Source organism: Choloepus didactylus, chromosome 12 (genome assembly GCF_015220235.1).
Source record: "Choloepus didactylus isolate mChoDid1 chromosome 12, mChoDid1.pri, whole genome shotgun sequence".
Classification (NCBI taxonomy): Eukaryota; Metazoa; Chordata; class Mammalia; order Pilosa; family Megalonychidae; genus Choloepus; species Choloepus didactylus.
Window position 1 is genome coordinate 69,212,229 of NC_051318.1, and position 18,560 is coordinate 69,230,788.

General features: G+C 34.1%; 1 protein-coding gene across 2 annotated transcripts in view; it reads left to right on the forward strand.

Annotated features, from left to right (window-relative positions):
• KLHL1 (kelch like family member 1) overlaps window positions 1–18,560 on the forward strand; it is a 449,643-nt gene that overhangs the window by 257,933 nt on the left and 173,150 nt on the right. For both annotated transcript variants that reach the window (XM_037800143.1, XM_037800144.1), the window contains exon 5: window positions 13,462–13,674. In XM_037800143.1, the coding sequence (XP_037656071.1) occupies window positions 13,462–13,674 (213 nt within the window). The remainder of the gene's footprint in view (window positions 1–13,461; window positions 13,675–18,560) is intronic.

Below are 18,560 nucleotides of genomic sequence, written 5' to 3' on the forward strand. Positions count from 1 at the left end.
AGGAAGCATTGTATTTTTCTCAGTATAACAGAACCTAAGGCAAAGCTAATGGGCCAAAGCTTTTTTGGGGATGTGCAATGTCAGAGCTGCAAAATTGAGGTGAAAAGGGAAAGTAGGCTAGGAAAGAGAAAGGAAATGCAAGATGGTGCATTTCTGAGCTCGCCACAGCTTCACAAGAAAACATGTAGTTAATTAACAAGAAATGTCTTTCAAACAGGCTGTGTGGAACCACTGTGACTCAGAACTGCCCATCAAGGAGATAAAAGAAAAGAGTTAGCTGCTAACTCAACTTGCCTTCTCAGAAGAAAAAGTTTCCCCAGTGTACATTATTTTTCTCTCTCTTCCAAATTGTGTTCACCCATTCTGCTTGGCATGTACTGGAAGCTGGAAGTTCTGCCCATGATGTGGGTATTTATCTGTGTCTGGGAGAAATAAGAGCCTCTTTATTTCTGTCAGTTTAAATTTAGCTGTCATGCTGGAGATAAGGTGGCGGGCATGATGAAGCTATCATGCTGAAGCCTATCCCCCACATGCGGGGAAGCTGAAATAACTAATACTATTAGGAAATGAATAAATGGCACCTGCAGCCAAGGCTTCTCATTGAGTAAGAACCTGAGGCCAAGAATGTGGAGAAGAAATGTGGAGAGCTCTTAAATTCACCTCTTATACCACTTAAGTTCCTCTGCACCCTCTTATGAAAATAAAGCATCATAGTGTAATATGAAGTCAAGACATCCTCACTTTTTCCTGAGATTGGAGATAAAAATACAATCCTTCAAAGTAAAAGCTTTTGCAATCTCTTAAAAAGACTTAGTTAAACCAAAGTAGAATAGTGTTGCTGCAGCTGATCTAGAGACTATAGTTGATACTCATCATCTTTTTGCTCCAACACCCATTCTGTATGAACCTTATGCTTGGCTAGCAGTTTGGCTGGTCTAGGTAATCTTCTGGACAGGTCCATAGATTTGAACACTTGGTTATGTTGTCCTTGCTGTCTGTGGTTGCTACAATTCTTTACTTACAGTTATCTTTGTGCATGGAAGCAAAGATAGATTCACCAATGATTCTCCTTAATTCCAGATATCTGTCCCTACCTTGCCCTCTCTTATGTAAAATGTACAATGTAAAATGTATAGATGTTGTAATTGAACCCAAAGCTTCCAACATTGCTGAAGACTCAGAATGGGACCAATCATGTTGTAATTATTTATTAAATGTGTGATAAACAGAAAAAATACAGGTAGCTGCTGAGTAGAGCTTTAAATTCAACATTTTGTTCCAATAGCTTTAAGGCATTTCAAGTAGATAAAATGTGATGTTTTCTATAAAAAAGTTTGATGTAAAAATAATAAATATGTTTATGCAAATTGCATTATATTGCTTAAACTATAACTACTATAAGGATGGTCAAAAGATTAAAAGATTAAGAGTAATACTCATGACTAGTGTCCTACATAACAGATAAAGGGAAACAAAGTGAAAAAAAAAAAGGAATATAGTTTAAGTATACATGTATGGAATTGTGGAAAGTCTATATACACACAGAGTATTATCTTTTAATAGTATGTTATTGTTTGACACTAAGTCAATTATTTACCTTTGGGGTACCACTATTGAGGGATTTAAATTTGGCTAGATAATAATAGTATACTATATATTGTTGGCTAGATAGTCAAATTTGCCTATTCGTATCTTCATTTTATTTTATATTCAGAGTTCCTTGGCGGTAAAGCCATTACTTTTCACCTTTATATTTATAGTTTCTAATGGAGTCTTCAGCATAATTATAAATAATTTATGGTAAAATTTAATTGAATGACTAAAACTTGGTGAAGGCTATACTTTATCTATTCGCTTTGCCCAGTAAGTCTTTGCATGGAAACTTGAAAGGCAGGCAAACTGTGGTAGACAGAACTCTAAAGAACCCCTATTCTCCTCCTCCTAATTCCTCGGTGTCATGGCCCAAGTGGGCCTTGCTGCCAAGAGGCCAAAGAAGACGTCAGGCATGTTCAGAGGCATGAACTTTTTATTCGGGGCTTACTTACAAGGAAAAATGGAAGTTGATCACATTAACCTGAATTCAGGAGATGCTTTTAATGGATTCAGGAGCTTCTCTGAAAGGCAGCAGGTTCAGAGCTCAACGTGAAGATACTTCGCCCTTTGCGGGGGTTGAATAAGCTGGTTATAAGGTCTTGACATTCCAATGGGTATGAGAGCATAAGGCAAAAGCAGGGGTCTTGCAAGGTAGGGAGGGACTGATTGCAATCACCTGGGAGAAGGGGAGGATTATACATTATTTTGTAGATAACAGTATCTCAGGGAGTTTCAGGGAAGAGGTAGTTATAGATTACATTTCTTGATTTTACAACGAGAATAGGTCAAACCTTAACTGACCTAGGTCACACAAGCTGCTGTGTGCAGTCTTCAAGGCCCTTGGGGAAGGCCCTGGGCCTGGGGTTCCCACGCTTGGTTATAATACCTTTAAATAACTTGTTCTTATGTTATTCTAATTATTTAATTTAGAAAATAATTTGTTAGTGTATTGGTTTCCTATTTCTTTTGTAACAAGGCAAAACAAATTTAGTGGCTTAAAACAATACCTTGGTTTTAGCCTTGTGAGAACCAGAGCAACTAACACTGAGCCACACTGTGCCCAGACTCATGACCTACAGAACTGAGAGATAATAAGTGGGTGCTGTTTCTTTATATTGGACACCATCTTTCATGCTTAATGCATTGTATATATATTGTAATCTAATGGTTCCTTTATTTGCTGAAAGATAAATTAATGCATGCACTAAATTATTATTGGAAAACTCAAGAAACATTTATTATATATTTGTGTAACTACCAGGAGGAATGTTCCCTCTTTATTCCAGGTTTTTGCCATACAGTAAAATGTACTCACATTAATTTCCATTTTAGGGTTTTCTTTGGAAGAATATTTATAACTTGCTATTGAGATTTACTCAATTTTTTGTCAATGATTATAATAATATCTGCTGTTAAGTTTTAAAATAGGCTAAATATAAGAGAATATACAGTGCTGTGATTTCATAATATTGGTTGTAAGCAACTAGTAAATTAATCTAGCCCAAAGGGAAATACTCCAAATGCTTTTATTAAGCAATAAATGAATGCAAAATGATAATTAAAATTTTACATGCTTCCATGGACACTATTTAGACCTTAGGATTCCAAAATTGTAATGCATTCTTTATTGGAGAATGCTAAAGCTGTTTTTTTTCTGCAAAATAATCAATGTAGTTATGTAAGCAACTCTTGTATTTTCTCTTCCTTTCTCTTTAACACATTCGATTACCCCAACTCTGTAACTATTTTAGCTTATGCGTATACCTGACCCCTCAAGGACATTCATGCTCATAAACACAAAGACAAAGAACTATACAAATCTAGACTGATAAACAATCCTTTTGAATACTGAAAAAAATTCAGTTACAATTAGGGATAAACTTTCAATTTTCTTTAAGAATAGAATGAGCACTACCTGATAAAATACACACTCCTACAGATCGAAGTACATTTGTACAGTCGATTATCTGCAAGAGGTACTGGTAAGGAAAACAGAAATATTATCTTGCATTAAAATTTTCTTTCTCCAGATAGGTTGTAGAGAATCATTATTTTTATGGTTTCCTCAAGCACTGTAACTCCTTTAAGAAAATTTTATCTGATTGAGTATCCTGGAGAGTTTGATTCAATGAAAAGAAACAACTATAAATAAATAGGCATTCCTTAGTCTCATGAAATAATTTGGCAGTGATGCCACTTCTCCTGTGGGTGGCAGAAACATATGGCTTTCCTAAGGATTGTACAGAGATTTTAACTCTTCTCCTAACCTTCCCAGCAGCTGCCACACTCAATGATTTCTATAATAAATCTGATCTGGAGCAATTTATTAAGGAGGTGAGAAGAGTTAGGTTTTGTCCCTATGAAGGAGAAAAGGTGGCCAATGTTAATAATTACAAAAATTTATACTACTTCTCTGACCAATAATTCATACATGCACAGTGGGACACAGTTTACAAAGCAATTATCACATTTGAGAAAAACTAGTTACTTTTCTGTTAAAGTAAAAACTGGAAGTAGGGCATTTTAACTGACTGGGCTGTTTTGTTTTTGTTGGTTTGTTTTTGGTAGTGAATTTTATAATCGAGTTTTGCATTTCTCTTCTCCTATATTAGTAGATAATGTGTACCATATATTAAAACTGTGGAATAGTCTATTTCCAAGTATCAGAAGAAGACAAAATTATTACAAAGGTTAAAGAATCCCCCCAAATAATTGTATATGCTTTGCTCAGGATTGTAAAATATAGGATTAAATAAAAAATCTCAACTGAGCTTGAAAACACATAAAAAGAAGGTAGGCTAGGGTAGGGTTTATAGAATTTATTTTCAAGGTGAGGAGATGGCTCCTTATGAATATTAAGTGTCTGTTGCCTGGGAAAGCCATTGCTTTCTCTCCTATATCTCTGTCTCATCCTTTTATGTTTAGCACCATTTTGTCCAAAACACTTACAGTCACAGAATCATATACATTTTAAGGGACTTAAAATAGCAAATTTAGCTTTTCTTCCGTATGATACTCTTGAAAGATGGTCATTAGAGATTATTTCTGATATTAGATACAGTTTTGTGATGAGTAGAAAAATGGGAGAAGGAAAAAAACAAAACAAAACAAAGCAAAAAAGGCACCCAGTGTTCTTTTTTACTTTAACTGCTCTTTTTCACTTTAATTTTTATTCTTATTATTTGTGTGTGTGTGGTAATGAAAATGTCAAAAAATAATTTTGGTGATGAATGCACAACTGTATAATGGTACTGTAAACAATTGAATGTATGCTTTGTTTTGTATGACTGTATGGTATGTGAATATATCTCAATAAAATGAATAAAAAAATTACTTGATTAAGTAGTCAGTATTTATTGGGTGGTAAAGAATTAAAAAAGAACACTAGCAGCTATTCAGTTTAGTTTGGAAAGTCTGGATCTATGTAGCTTTGCTCTAGGAGAGGGAAACCTGGAAAGACATATATGTTCAGGTTTCTTGGTGAGTCTAATTTACTAATAGCACTATTCAAATACTAGGTTTTCCATGCGAAATAAAAGAAGTAATATACGTACACAACTTCCAGTCTAAGAAAATATTATTATTTCCTCTATAATAAATGGGTGCCAAGTAAGAATAGGCATTTCATGCATTTTAATGTATAAAGAGAAAAATGCTACATTTCTAAGAGTAGCAGGAAAGCTACAAATTAATTTTAGTTTAGAGATATGTGTTGTTTTTATTTTTGTAATTGGAATTTGATCAAGCACACACAGAGGAATGCAGTCAACTTCAGCAACTAGATTATGAAGAACACGACTGGTTGCCCAGAGAAACCAAGTGGGGATAAGGATGAAGTCTCTGCAAGTCAGGGCAGAGAAAGAAAAAAGGGATCTTGGAGCAAGCAGGACTATGGTTTGACCAAGCACTCCTAGCTAAAAAGACACCACCAGTTTTCTCATGAAGCAGGTTTTGGGATACTGCCATCTTAAGATATTTAAGTTATATTTGTCCAAATTATGTGGAAGTAAATTTATGTATATTTGTCTATAGAGTGATTTGGTTGGAACAATCCACCTCCTTATAGTTTTAAAATCCCAACTATATCCTAATATTGTGCTTCCAAATACTAAAACATGAGTGACTCTTACTAGCTATCCATTTTGTATATCACTGTTATTAAGGAAGGACCTGTTTTATAATTGGAATGTTCAAAGAAATTCTATTCCATGTTCATTTCCTAAGAGCTGATGAGAAAATTGACAAGAAACTGGGCAAAATTGTTAAGCTGGCATACATTTACAACTCCTTGAACACGTTTTTCCTTGTTTTATTACCTGAATAATAGTGATTAAACCAATATAGTGAAATGATTGAAATGAGGATTTTATACAGTGTTTGGTTCTTGTTTGTGTTTCTTGCCTTTATTTGGAAAATGCCCTGAGGGAAGATAAAAATATGGATGCAAATAGGAAATATAGAGTGTGAAAATATTTGTTTGTTTTTTTTTTTCTGTTCTTTTTCTGAAGGACTAAGGGAAATAATGCAGGTATTTCTAGGGAAATCCAGCTAAGACTATAGCTTCTCCTCTTACATTCTTTTCTAATTTTGAAGATTAACACACTTTAGGGAGATTAAAGGATGGTAATACTTTAGCCTTTACAAGATGATAAAAAAGAAAATATATTCATCTCCAAGTATTTTAAAAGCTAATAAATAGAGCAGTAATTGATTTTCCATGGGATTAATATAAGAAAATTATTGAAATCAGATTTTGCTTCAAAATGAGGACAGTTTTCCAAAGGAGCTATTCAGCAATTATATGGGCCTTCTTAAAAGGGTAATGGATTTCCCATCACTGAAAAATATCACTGGGTGAGCTTTGCACGGGAAAAGTACATGGGGGTGTGTGCAAGTCTGAATGTATTATGCCCCCCCAAACACCACTATCTTTGATGTAATCTTGTGTGGACAGAAGTATCAGTGTGTTGATTAGATTGTAATTCTTTGAGTGTTTCTGTGGAGATGTGTCCTGCCCAACTGTAGGTGATAACTCTGATTAGATAATTTCCATGGAGGTGTGGCCCACCTATTTAGGGTGGGCCTTGATCAGTGGAGCCATATAAATGAGCTGACAAGCAGAAGGAACTCAGTGCAGCTGTGAGTGACATTTTGAAGAGGAGCTACAGCCAAGAGGGACACTTTGAAGAAAGCACAGGAGCTGCAGATGAGAGACATTTTGAAGATGGCTGTTGGAAGCAGACTCTTGCTCCGGAGAAGCTAAGAGAGGACAAATACCCCAAGTGCAACTAAGAGTGACATTTTAGAGGAACTGCAGCCTAGAGAGGAACGTCCTGGGAGAAAGCCATTTTGAAACCAGAACTTTGGAGCAGATGCCAGCCACGTGCCTTCCCAGATAACAGAGGTTTTCCGGACACCATTGGCCATCCTCCAGTGAAAGTACCCAATTGCTGATGTGTTACCTTGGACACTTTATGGCCTTAAGACTGTAACTGTGTAACCAAATAAACCCCCTTTTATAAAAGCCAATCCATCTCTGCTGTTTTGCATTCCAGCAGCATTAGCAAACTAGAACATGGTATAAATTAAATTAAGTGACTCCAATGATTGCTACCAGTTTGAGATTATGTGAGGTAGCAACAATTCCCATTTTATATTCCTGCTACATAATGATATGAGAATTGGATTAAATGACACCAACATTTCTTTAGAACTCTCAGAGTCTATGATTCTATGATAAAGGTTTCCTTGTCTTGGGAATTATTATTCCAGAGAGAAGAGGTGAATATCTCCTAAATTGAACTCCCCTGGCCTCCTTTATAATACTTTGAATCTTATCTTTTGGACCCCATTAAATCCTCCATTTATTTATCTATTATCATAAAGTGTATATATCTCTCTTAGAGCATCATGTTGTCTTCCTCATAAAGTAATGAATTTCCTAGGATCCAGACCTTTCCTTTTTGTGTCTGAATTGGCAGTATTAGACACATAGGCATATTGAGCAAGCACTCAATAAAATTTTATTGACTGAAAAATTAGGAAAGAAACTAAATAGGTAAAGAAATATGAAGGTACCTTATACAGCTAGCAATAGGAGGCTGAAGTGAAGGAGAGAGTCAGATGTAGTATAATAATAACTAACACAGAAAGTTCTTGCCATGTGTCAGGCACTTCTTTATGCACACTAAATTTAATTTATACTTCGTATGTAATCTTCAGAAGAGTTCATAAAGGTAGATAATATTTTTGTCCCCATTTACAGATAGGAAATCAAGCCCAGAGAGCTAAGCAACTTCCTAATATCACACAGCCAGTAAATGGTGGGCTTCGGATTTGAACCCTTGTCAATTATCCAAAGTCTGTTCTCATTGCCACCATTCCACATTGTGGGAAACAGAATATCAAGGGAGAATTGGTAACAATATATAGGTGAGCACTCAAGAATCAGGGTGCATATATGTTTCGTACATCAAAGAAAGATAGTAAGTCCAAACAAGATGTGCAGAAGAGAACTAGAATGAAATTAATCAAAGGATAGTTAGCCTAGTAGTGTCACGGAAAGTGTCATAGACTTAAAGACAAGAAAATAATTCCTAATGCAGCTTTATCTTGACTAGTGATATGTCTGTGTATAAACCCCTCTGAGGCTCAGCATTCTCATCTCTAAAATAACAAAGTGTGACTATCTCATAATGAGGTACCATTCCATGTGAAATCATAAAGTTACTGTTCAAGGGTTCAGGCAAAACTTTGACACAAAGATTAAAAATTCAGGCAAGGCAAATAATCAAAGCCAAGGAAAATTGGTTTTATAATCTGATAGTGTCAGAATCTTGACACCAATTACATCAGTGTAGCAATCTTAAGGTAACTGTTTCAAGAAGCCCTCCTTTCTTTCTAGAATGTTTAGATTACAGAGACAACGGAGAAAATAAATAAAGGGGGGTTGATTCCAAGAGTGGACCTTTTTACCCTGTCTCTGACAATCCTTTGGGTCATGGGAAATCTAATATTTATTAAAGGTATTATATAAAATACTCAGAAATAATAATTTAAAAGATTGAAAATAATTGCTATACTTGCTTAGGTATTATGTGAGAGTTTTTAATAGAACTTCTTTAAATACCTCTTGTAAAGTAATGGAAAGAATGCTGCTTCAGAAGTCAAAAGAGAGGTGTCCATCTTGCTTCTGGCACTGTAGTATCACAAGTAAATTGTTAAACTCTCAAAACTTTACTTGCAAAAGATGTTTAAGGAATTTTAATCTTAAAATTCTATAACTTCATACAAAGTTTATTTATATAGTAAAACTAAATCATAAATGACTGCACAGCAATTCCTAGACTTTCCCTTCAGTTTTCCATTTATTTGGCAGCATGTACATCTGAAAAATTCATCTTTTGAGGCAATAATTTTTAATGAATAATTAAATAAATTATATCTCACAGATAACTTCTGGTACATTAGGATAGAGCTAGAAATTCTGTGGTGGTTCTGGCACATGATTAACCTACCTACTATAATGTTTGGGGCAGTGATTTGAAAGTCAAAAAAATTGACTGTTGGCTGTAAAATGGTTCATCATGGGTCTATATTCAGTGGATTTTCATTGCATAGAGTTTTCCTTGAATTACCTATAATATTATATAATGTGCTGCTTTGGTAATAGTCATTTATGGAAAAAAAACAAAATTAAAGTCTGCATTAAAGTTTATCTGGGCATTTAAACATGTTTTAATATAGTTTAATATCCATATTTTAAACCAATAATAACTAAAATATGATGGTTGAAGCAGATTTATTTATCTTCTGCTTGACCTGATATTACCACTGATTTTTAGTTAACTTTAGAAATGATGTAGGAAAAAAATATTTCTATTAGAATTTCAGTTGATTTACTACTTATTGATGTGATTACCTATAATAATACAAAGGATAAAACAATAATATAATTAAGTAACCGAAGGAGGAGAATATTGGAAATTAAATTTATGTTAAATTCAAGAAACAAACAGCAACAAAATAAACTAGGAAAAAGTTTTCATCTATTTTAGAATGGAACAAAAACTTTATGGATTGTTTGCAGCTGGCAAAATTACTTTAAACTATTATGAAGTAACAAAGTAGATCATGTGGAGATTTTTGTTTTTAAATCTGTAATTAATAAGGATTATTGTGTCTTATGCACTGGCACCTTACATTTGGTGCCCACAACTTTATAATAAATGTTTCAGCCTATATGTAGAAGGTGTGTATGCATATATATGTATGTATATATAGATATTTATATTTACATTCCCTTTTAATAGACAGACTTTCAATATTTTAGAATAAATTTATTCGTTACATTATCTGACCTAAACTACTCTTTTACTGTTATCCCCCCACTCTTCCTGTGCTCATTCTTAAGCAAACTGATGAACCAACTGTGACACCACATAGTATATTGCCTGCTGTTATACCTTAGGTTATATGGCTTCCTCTGGTCAAAATTTCATAACTCTTCATTTCCCTTTTTTTATCTAATATTCTAGGTATGTTTGAAAATCAGGCTTCTACAGAATTGTTAATGATCTCTTTCTTTTGCATTTCCTACTAACAAAATGGTTACTTTCTAATGCTGCACTTTTTATGAATGCTCCAGACATGGCAAACTTTTTGATGCAAATTATTTTGTCCTACTCACGACAATAATTCAGGATCATATTTTAGGTGCTCAAAAAACCTATTTTGAGTCAATGATTGAATAAACTTAAAGAAAGGCATTAAACAAAAGGCAGACTGGCTGAAGGATTTGGATGTCTTTACTTGATCTTCACAGACAACAAGGAGTTAGCTAAGGTGCACGAGTTAGCTAAGAATATTAATGTGAGTGATATGTATTCTTCTATGAATAAAACATAATAAAAATAGTGTCATTAGTTGTCAGAAGCTAGATTGCAAATAACAGAGAAGTTATTAGGCAGGATATCATTAAAGGAGGATTGATGAGGAAATAAAAGAAAAAACAGAAGTTCAATACTCTATAAAGAAAAAAATAATAAATATCATATGTGAACAATACTAAATGACAGGTATATTTGTTACCTGTTTCCTAATGTCTACTTTATTCATAGCATCTTTTATGAACAACACTGCTTGTTCCTAAGAGATTTAGTATGATTTACAAACGATTCAAAATTGTAGGAATATACTCTAAATTAGATGCAGAAATAAAAGAGAAATTTTAATATAGTGATATTAAGTGAAATCATTTTCAAAGCTGTCTGAAAAAGAAATCAAACTACAAAAGACTATAGATTCAGATGGATTTCAATTTGGTTCTAAATGTTCTAGTAGCTGAATAAAAAGAGAAATCTAATCAGTTTCAAAATTTACCACGTCCACGAAAAAAGCAAACCAATTTACTCAGGAGAAGTGCAATTATTCCTCCTATGAAAACCCTGAAAGAAATTTCTCCATTTGGTTATCATAAAGAAGACACTGTAAAATATAATGAAATATGTTTTGAACAATATTTTTATGATAGACATCACCAACAGTTTCATAGAGCTGTTTTTTAAGGTATCCTTCAATATATCATACAATTCTGCTATACAATTTCATATGTACCTAAATAGGTACAGATTTTTGAGTTACTGGAAAAATAGATGGACAAAAAATTCCTGTAAACAATCTTCAGAAACATCATTACTACTGTAGCTTTTTACAGAAATTTGGTGGCACTAAACCTCAGAATGCTCAATTTGTTCATGCAATGAATAGATATTGCACATCTGTAATTTACATAACACCATATTAGGCAAAGAGGAAAAACAAAAGCAAAACAATTTCCTGGAAATCAGTTATTCTGTGATAACTAAATATGAATAAGTATGACAAATGACAAGAAAAAGTAAAAGTTAACATTCTCTTGTGAAAGTTGAGGACACTTCAGTTCCAAGCATACACTTATAGCATGGGTCAGATTTGTCCTCAGAATATAATAGGTCTGAGACTGCCCTAACAGATAAACAGGCACTGGCTGCTAATACATACTGTGTACTTGCTGTCTAACAGACTCTATGCCAAGATCTAGGGATACAGTTACATTAAGTTAGGGTCTTTGTCTCAAGGAGCTTCCAGTTTGTGATAATAATCCCAAGTGCACCAAAGATTAGGCTGCAGTTTGGTGACTGCACAGCCACTCTCTGTGAGAGTCTAGGAGTGTTAGCTTGAGCAAATGAAAGTGAAAAGACTGCTCAAGTAATCCCTATATAGCAGGTGGCCCTTGAATTGAATCTTGAAAAACCACAAGAATTATGGACAAAAGGTGGATAAGGTCATTTTAGGTAATGGAATGAGTGAGGGACGGCATGCCAAAAAGCATGGTAAATGAAAGAAGAGTAAGTAATTTTGTACTAGAATGCAAATAAGGGAGGAAATGAACCATTAGAAGTTGGAAGAGGTCAGATCATGAAGACCTTGTATGGCTAAACAAGAGATCTGTACCACAAGACTAGAGGATACCAAAAGCAAAACAAAACAATAACTTTAGTGTAATGCCATGGTGACATTCATTCTGGCATCATCATAAAGGATACAATCTAGAAGCTAAAAATAGATGTAGGCAGAGTGCTCTAGTTTGTTAATGCTGCAGGAATGCAAAACACCAGAAATAGACTGGCTTTTATAAAGGGGGTTTATTTGGTTACACAGTTACTGTCTTAAGGTCATAAGTGTCCAAGGTAACACATCAATAATCAGGTACTTTCAGTGAAGGTTGGCCAATGGTGTCCAGAAAACCTCTGTTAGCTTGGAAGGCATGTGGCTGGCATCTGTTCCAAGTTGTGGTTTCAAAATGGCTTTCTCCCAGGATGTTCCTTTCTAGGCTGCAGTTCCTCAAAAAATGTCACTCTTAGTTGCTCTTGGGGTGTTTGTCCTCTCTTAGCTTCTCTGGAACAAAAGTTTTCAATGGCCGTCTTCAAACTGTCTCTCAACTGCAGCTACTCTCTCAGCTTCTGTGCATTCTTCAAAGTGGCTTGGCTGTAGCAAGCCCTCTCCTTCTGTCTGAGCTTATATAGTGCTCCAGTAATCAAGGCCCATGCTGAATAGGTGGGGCCACGCCTCCTTGGAAATTATCTCATCAGAGTTATCACCTACAGTTGGGTGGGTCACATCTCCATGAAAACACTCAAATGATTCCAATCTCATCATTACTAAAATGTCTGCCCAAGAGATTGCATCAAAGAATATGACCTTTTCTGGGGGACATAATACATTCAAACTGACACATAGAGTAAATGGGAGATTATTGCAACAAACTGGGAGAGAAAAATGGGAATCTGAATTAAACCAGAGAAGTTATCATGAGAGGGAGGAGATAGGAGAGATAATAAGAGGGTGGAATATGTGGAATTTGGGCACCTGGATGACCTAACTGTCCTGTTCTTATGTTCTGAATAAATAATATTGCATCTGATAGTGTTAAACTTTTCTTATGTAATTTTACTTCCACTTTATGACCTGGATATGTAGGCAAGCTTTTAAATTTTTGAAATGTTATTTTCATATTCACCAAATCTCACATAGCAGTCCACTTGAAACATTTAATCACTTAGTCCATTCTGTCTGCATAACAAAGCTCAACATTGTAATCCTCCAGTTATTACAAAATCTGCTCTGTCTCAGATACATTTACACTTCAATTACAATTACAATGCTTTCATCTTAACAGCTTCTAGTTTCTGAAGGACTGAATTTCAAGGATTATGTTATAAAGAGAACAAAGGTTATTGACTGCTTTCCTCATTTCTTTCTGAGATGCTTTACTAGTGAAATAAGAGTAAAGGAAAAAATTTATGCCAAGGTGTTTTCTCCCTGCAGGAAAACATAATGGAAGTGATCAGAAATCAAGAGTTTTTACTCCTTCCAGCTGAGGAACTCCATAAGCTCTTGGCCAGTGATGATGTAAACGTCCCTGATGAAGAAACCATTTTCCATGCATTAATGATGTGGGTCAAGTATGACATGCAAAGGAGATGCAATGATCTAAGTATGCTTCTTGCCTTTATAAGATTGCCACTGCTTCCACCACAGGTAATTATGTGTGACACTGCTTTAATAACTACAACTTACTGAGAAATCCTATATTAAAAGTAAACAACCCAATCCATTTAAAAATATAGCTATCTACGTATTATTTTTGTTCAATCAAGTACTCTCTTTAAAGATATTGGTGGTGGTACTGATGGTGGGAAAGTGATGGGTCATGGGTCTAAATCCCATCTTTGCCCTCTCGTGACTCTTGTTCACTTACATGACTAAGAGAGTATCACTTGATTTCTCCAATCCTCAGTTTCTTCATCTATAAAATAGGATTGTACTGCCATGCAAAAGTATTGTTAGAGTCAAATTAGATGATATATGCAAAGCAGTTCATTTCAATACTGTATACAGAAGAAAAAAAACAATGCAGTTGTTAATTCTGTTTTCCTTTCTTTAAAAAAGAATGTTAATTTGACTGAGATGCAATAATATGATCATTCTCTGCTGAAAACGTATTCTGTGGGCATGCAAGGGTACTTTTTAATGCTCAATGCATGACGTTTCAAACCTCGTTAGAGGGATTTGACGTCTTACTGAATGGTAGTGAGTAATAAAATAGCAACAGTTAGGTATTGAAATTATAGAATTTTTATAATTGGAGCTTAGGAGACCAAGAAACTCATTTTATTGATGAGATAAATGAGGCACAGGGAAATTGAACAAACACAATATGTTCACTCAGCTAGTGAGAGGAAGTGTACTAGTTCTCTCTGATTCTGATACTTGTGTATTTAAACTCACTTTTAATATATATTGTGTACACACATATTGGTAACCTGGGGCCTATGGCTTCTCATGCTATCCAAAAATAAAGTTTAAGGAGGCTCTAATCTCTGAAATCATAGATACAATTATGTGTGCGAACATTTTGTGTTTGGAGGAAACACATAACATTTATCAGATTCTTATAACATTTATCAGATTCTTCATTTTGATCCAAGCCACCATCCAACTTTTTCCTAAGCCTTATATCACTATGAACGTAAGGTAGGGAATTAGGAAATTGAGGAAGAATGGTAAACAAGTATAAAGTGGTGTTAATAAGTGAAGAAGTGACATTGAGGTTATGTGTTAAGACTGGAAAGTTTGGAACATCCATCAGTGTACAGAAGTGGGGGAAAGTGAAACTTGACAGAGTAATAATTGTATTTCTATTGACTCCTTGGTTGAGTGGAGGAGTAAAAACAGAGTGAAAGAACATATGGCAATTCTACCTAAACAAGTTACATAGGCTTATCTTAACACCAAGATCTCTAAAAAAGGAAATGAAACATGCATTTAAGTAACTGGACAAAGAATAAATTGTGATGCCACGCACTGAATTTTTATGACTCTACCACCCTGGGTTCTGAAACCAGATACTTCCAGTCTGTAAATTCTGTCAGGCTGTAAATGGCTGACATTTCCACTGTTGGCTGAAATGTGGGGAGCCATGGAGTTGAATTGGTGCCCCCAAATCATCAGAACTATGACACGTACCCAAGGAGGCCAAGATTGTGATGAGAGCTCTGTCTTTTCATGGTATGTCTTTCCTTTCTACTTCCTCCCTCACTCTTTTGTCATCAGAAATGGGAGATATTTCCGCCTGTACATTTTGCCTAAACTGTGACATCAGAACTGAGATGTAGGTCATATTGGCTTGTTAATTCTGAGGCTATACATTACACATGGGGTCTCAATTCTTATTTGTTCAACTTTGTCTTTCTTAGTGAGACGATGTTTACTAACATTAGGAAATAAAACATTCTTATTTTGGTTTAACTAACAAGTACAAGGCTTTAAAGTTAAATCTGTTATCACAGTACCAATAAGCATAACAAAGCATACAGCAATTCTCCATTAGTCATCTCTTCAAATTTGGGACATTATAAATAACATTATGACATGATTTTATGTAAGCTTTCAAAAATGTTTAAAAATCATTAAAATGTGTAGGAGGGAAGAATAAAAAAACACTTTCTTTTCACAAAAATACCTTTGGATTTGGGAACGGTTATCATTTCCGTAACTAATATTAATGGTTGCATTTCATTGTAAGCATTTCACACACTGTATTTCTAATCTTAACAACATAGCTGCAAGGTAGGGATTATTACTTTTATTGCACAGAGCGAGGAACCGTTTCAAAGAGGTTAAGTGATTTTTTTAAAGGTCATATTGCTAGTGGAAAATCCACTTTTCCTGCAAATCTGGGCTGGCCAGATATCAGCATATGCAGACACATTTCTCCTGTTGTTTCTCTCATGGTGTTTGCTCCAAATACATGGTCTTTGCACTTATAACTGGAGAATCATAAAAGCTGCATGACCCAGAAATTCTGAAGTTTCCTGTGGTGAAGAAAGAAGAACGATACAATAGAGACTAACATGCAGTTAGTTCCTTCTTTCTATGAAAACTTAACCTATCTTATCTTATTTAATTTTTACAATATCCCTATTTAACAGCTGTTACTATTTCCACTTTTCATATGAGTACATTGAGAATCAGAACAGCTTTTATCTTCTGATAAAGTTACGGAGCTCAGATTTGACTTCTTGTATATCTGATATTAATGTGATTCTTCTTCCACTATGGGGAAACTAGTGCAATATCTGTTTCTGTGGTTGACTTCATATTTACCTCAAAGTCCAATTAGAGTTCAAAAAGGATTCAATGGAACTAGATTTTTCCAGTCTTTTACATGGACTTGTGAATCTGCTAAGTATCTTAGGGTCTTCTAAAAAAGCTATTATGATGATCAGAAACACATTCTGTCCTTTATCCTGGAACTTTTAAATAAAGGTCTTGACCTTAATTCTTAGAATGCCTAAAGCTTAGGTCTTTTATAACCTTTTAATGATTTGCATGGGCATGTTGTGCATGTGTGCATGTGTGTGTGTGTGTGTGTGTGTGTGTGTGTTGCTACCAAGAGCACTTGGGCTCTGTGGAATTTTGAACACAATAAAGTAGAGAAATGAGAGAAAAAGAAAGATAAAAATAATTAGAAAAAAGTTTTAATGGCAGGGGCAGTTATTTGGAGGACATATCACAGCAAGGTTTTGCCATATATGAGAGTAGAAAAGTTAAAAGTGTGCTGACTGTTGATTCAAAGTACTAAATAAAACTGAAATAAGCAGGTATAATGGGAACATCCATTCTTTTCTCAGTATATATTCATTCACTCATTATTAATTAACTCTTTGGCATAAGAATTCATTAACTGGAAATATATTAAAGAAAGGATATATATTCTAAGAAATACTTAAGAAATGGTTTATATTCTAAAGAAATGAGAGGAGTAATATAACAAAATACAATATTATGTTTTAAAACACTAGGGATATTTAAAGGATGAAGAATCTACATATTTCTGGTGAATATCTACATATTTCAAAACGAGATAGTATTTGGCATAATTCTTTAAAGAGACTTAAGAGAAGAATTTGATTTGTGGTTTTTGTACACTGTTTTCTGCAGATTTAAATAATGGGCTTGAAGTGAGTGAGTGAAAAATATTTGGAAGATTAGTTGTGAGCTTATTACAATACTGTTAAGCAACAATAACAATGAAACCAACCAAGGCAATAATAGAAAAGACAGAGAAGATGGAATGATTTAAAGAGATGGTTAAGGCAAACAAGCATAAATATAGGGAAAATATATGATTCCAAGATAAAGTTAATCTAAAGAATCTGTAAGTACTTTTATAGCTATGGGATTCTATGATTTTATTTAATAAATACATGAAAATTTATGGAATTTTTTAGAAAGTAAAAATAAAGACGGTGACAAAGACTTCACGCACAATGTAAGCATGTTAAATGATAGTTTGATGATGAAGAAATTTAGGTGACAGGAATTGTCTTTAATATTCCTCAGGTAATTGACCAAATTGACCTGGGAAGATTTCAGTTCAATCTTCTCACAATCTACATTCTCATGATTTTTTATTGCCAGGCCCATTATGTGTATCTGTTGTTAGTTATTTCTTAAGTATACAAGAGAAAAATCTATTCTGGTAGATTCTACTATTTATAAATTAATGTATGCTATTATAAAGTATAAATTATGGTAAACTGGAGTAGCAAAATATAATGAAGATGTAAATCTTGATAGAGAAAATGGATTTTAGATAAGAATAGTGGTAGAGAAAGTAGGCTTTAGAAAAGATTGTGAGAAAAGAAATAAAAAGACCCAGAAGCAACAATTTCTATTTTATACAGTAGCCAATACTGAAATAAATTCAGTTACTTGACTTTGCTGAAGAACGGACCAGAAGAAAATGAAAGAGAAAAGAAACTTCTGGCTTAAGAAATGGCAAATGGTTTGTATCACTGTTTTAAATAAATGAGGAATAGAATTTTACCCATGTCCATATTTTTCTTGAGTACTCTGAGATTTAAAAATTTCAACAGAATTGAAACAAACTGTGGAAATTTCAGTCATTTTAGAGAGAGTGAGTAAATTGTTGATTTAATCATTTTTTCTCTCTTTCCCCTTTCCAGGATACAGCAAAAGCTGTGCAATAACATGCTTTAACATTTTGCAACATTTATTTCTGTTCCCTTCAACTGGTTTCATAAGCCATATCTGTATAATATGTATATAAATATTTATTTATGATATATATGTATTTAAAAGAATATAGATGTGTCAGAATTATAGTGTGCTTTTTTTTAATGAATGATTTAGAAATTAGAGGTGTTCTTCTTGAAGAATCAAGGGAATGCAATTGTATATATAATCAAGCCAAGAGATATTTAGGAAAACTCAGTTGTATCACAGCCAGAGATTATTTAAGATGTTGGAGTTATGCATATAAACTTTGCTTTACGTCTTAGAATTGGTATTGTTTTTCTCTTTTGAGACAGCAAGGAGGAAGATTCTTTATAACGTTC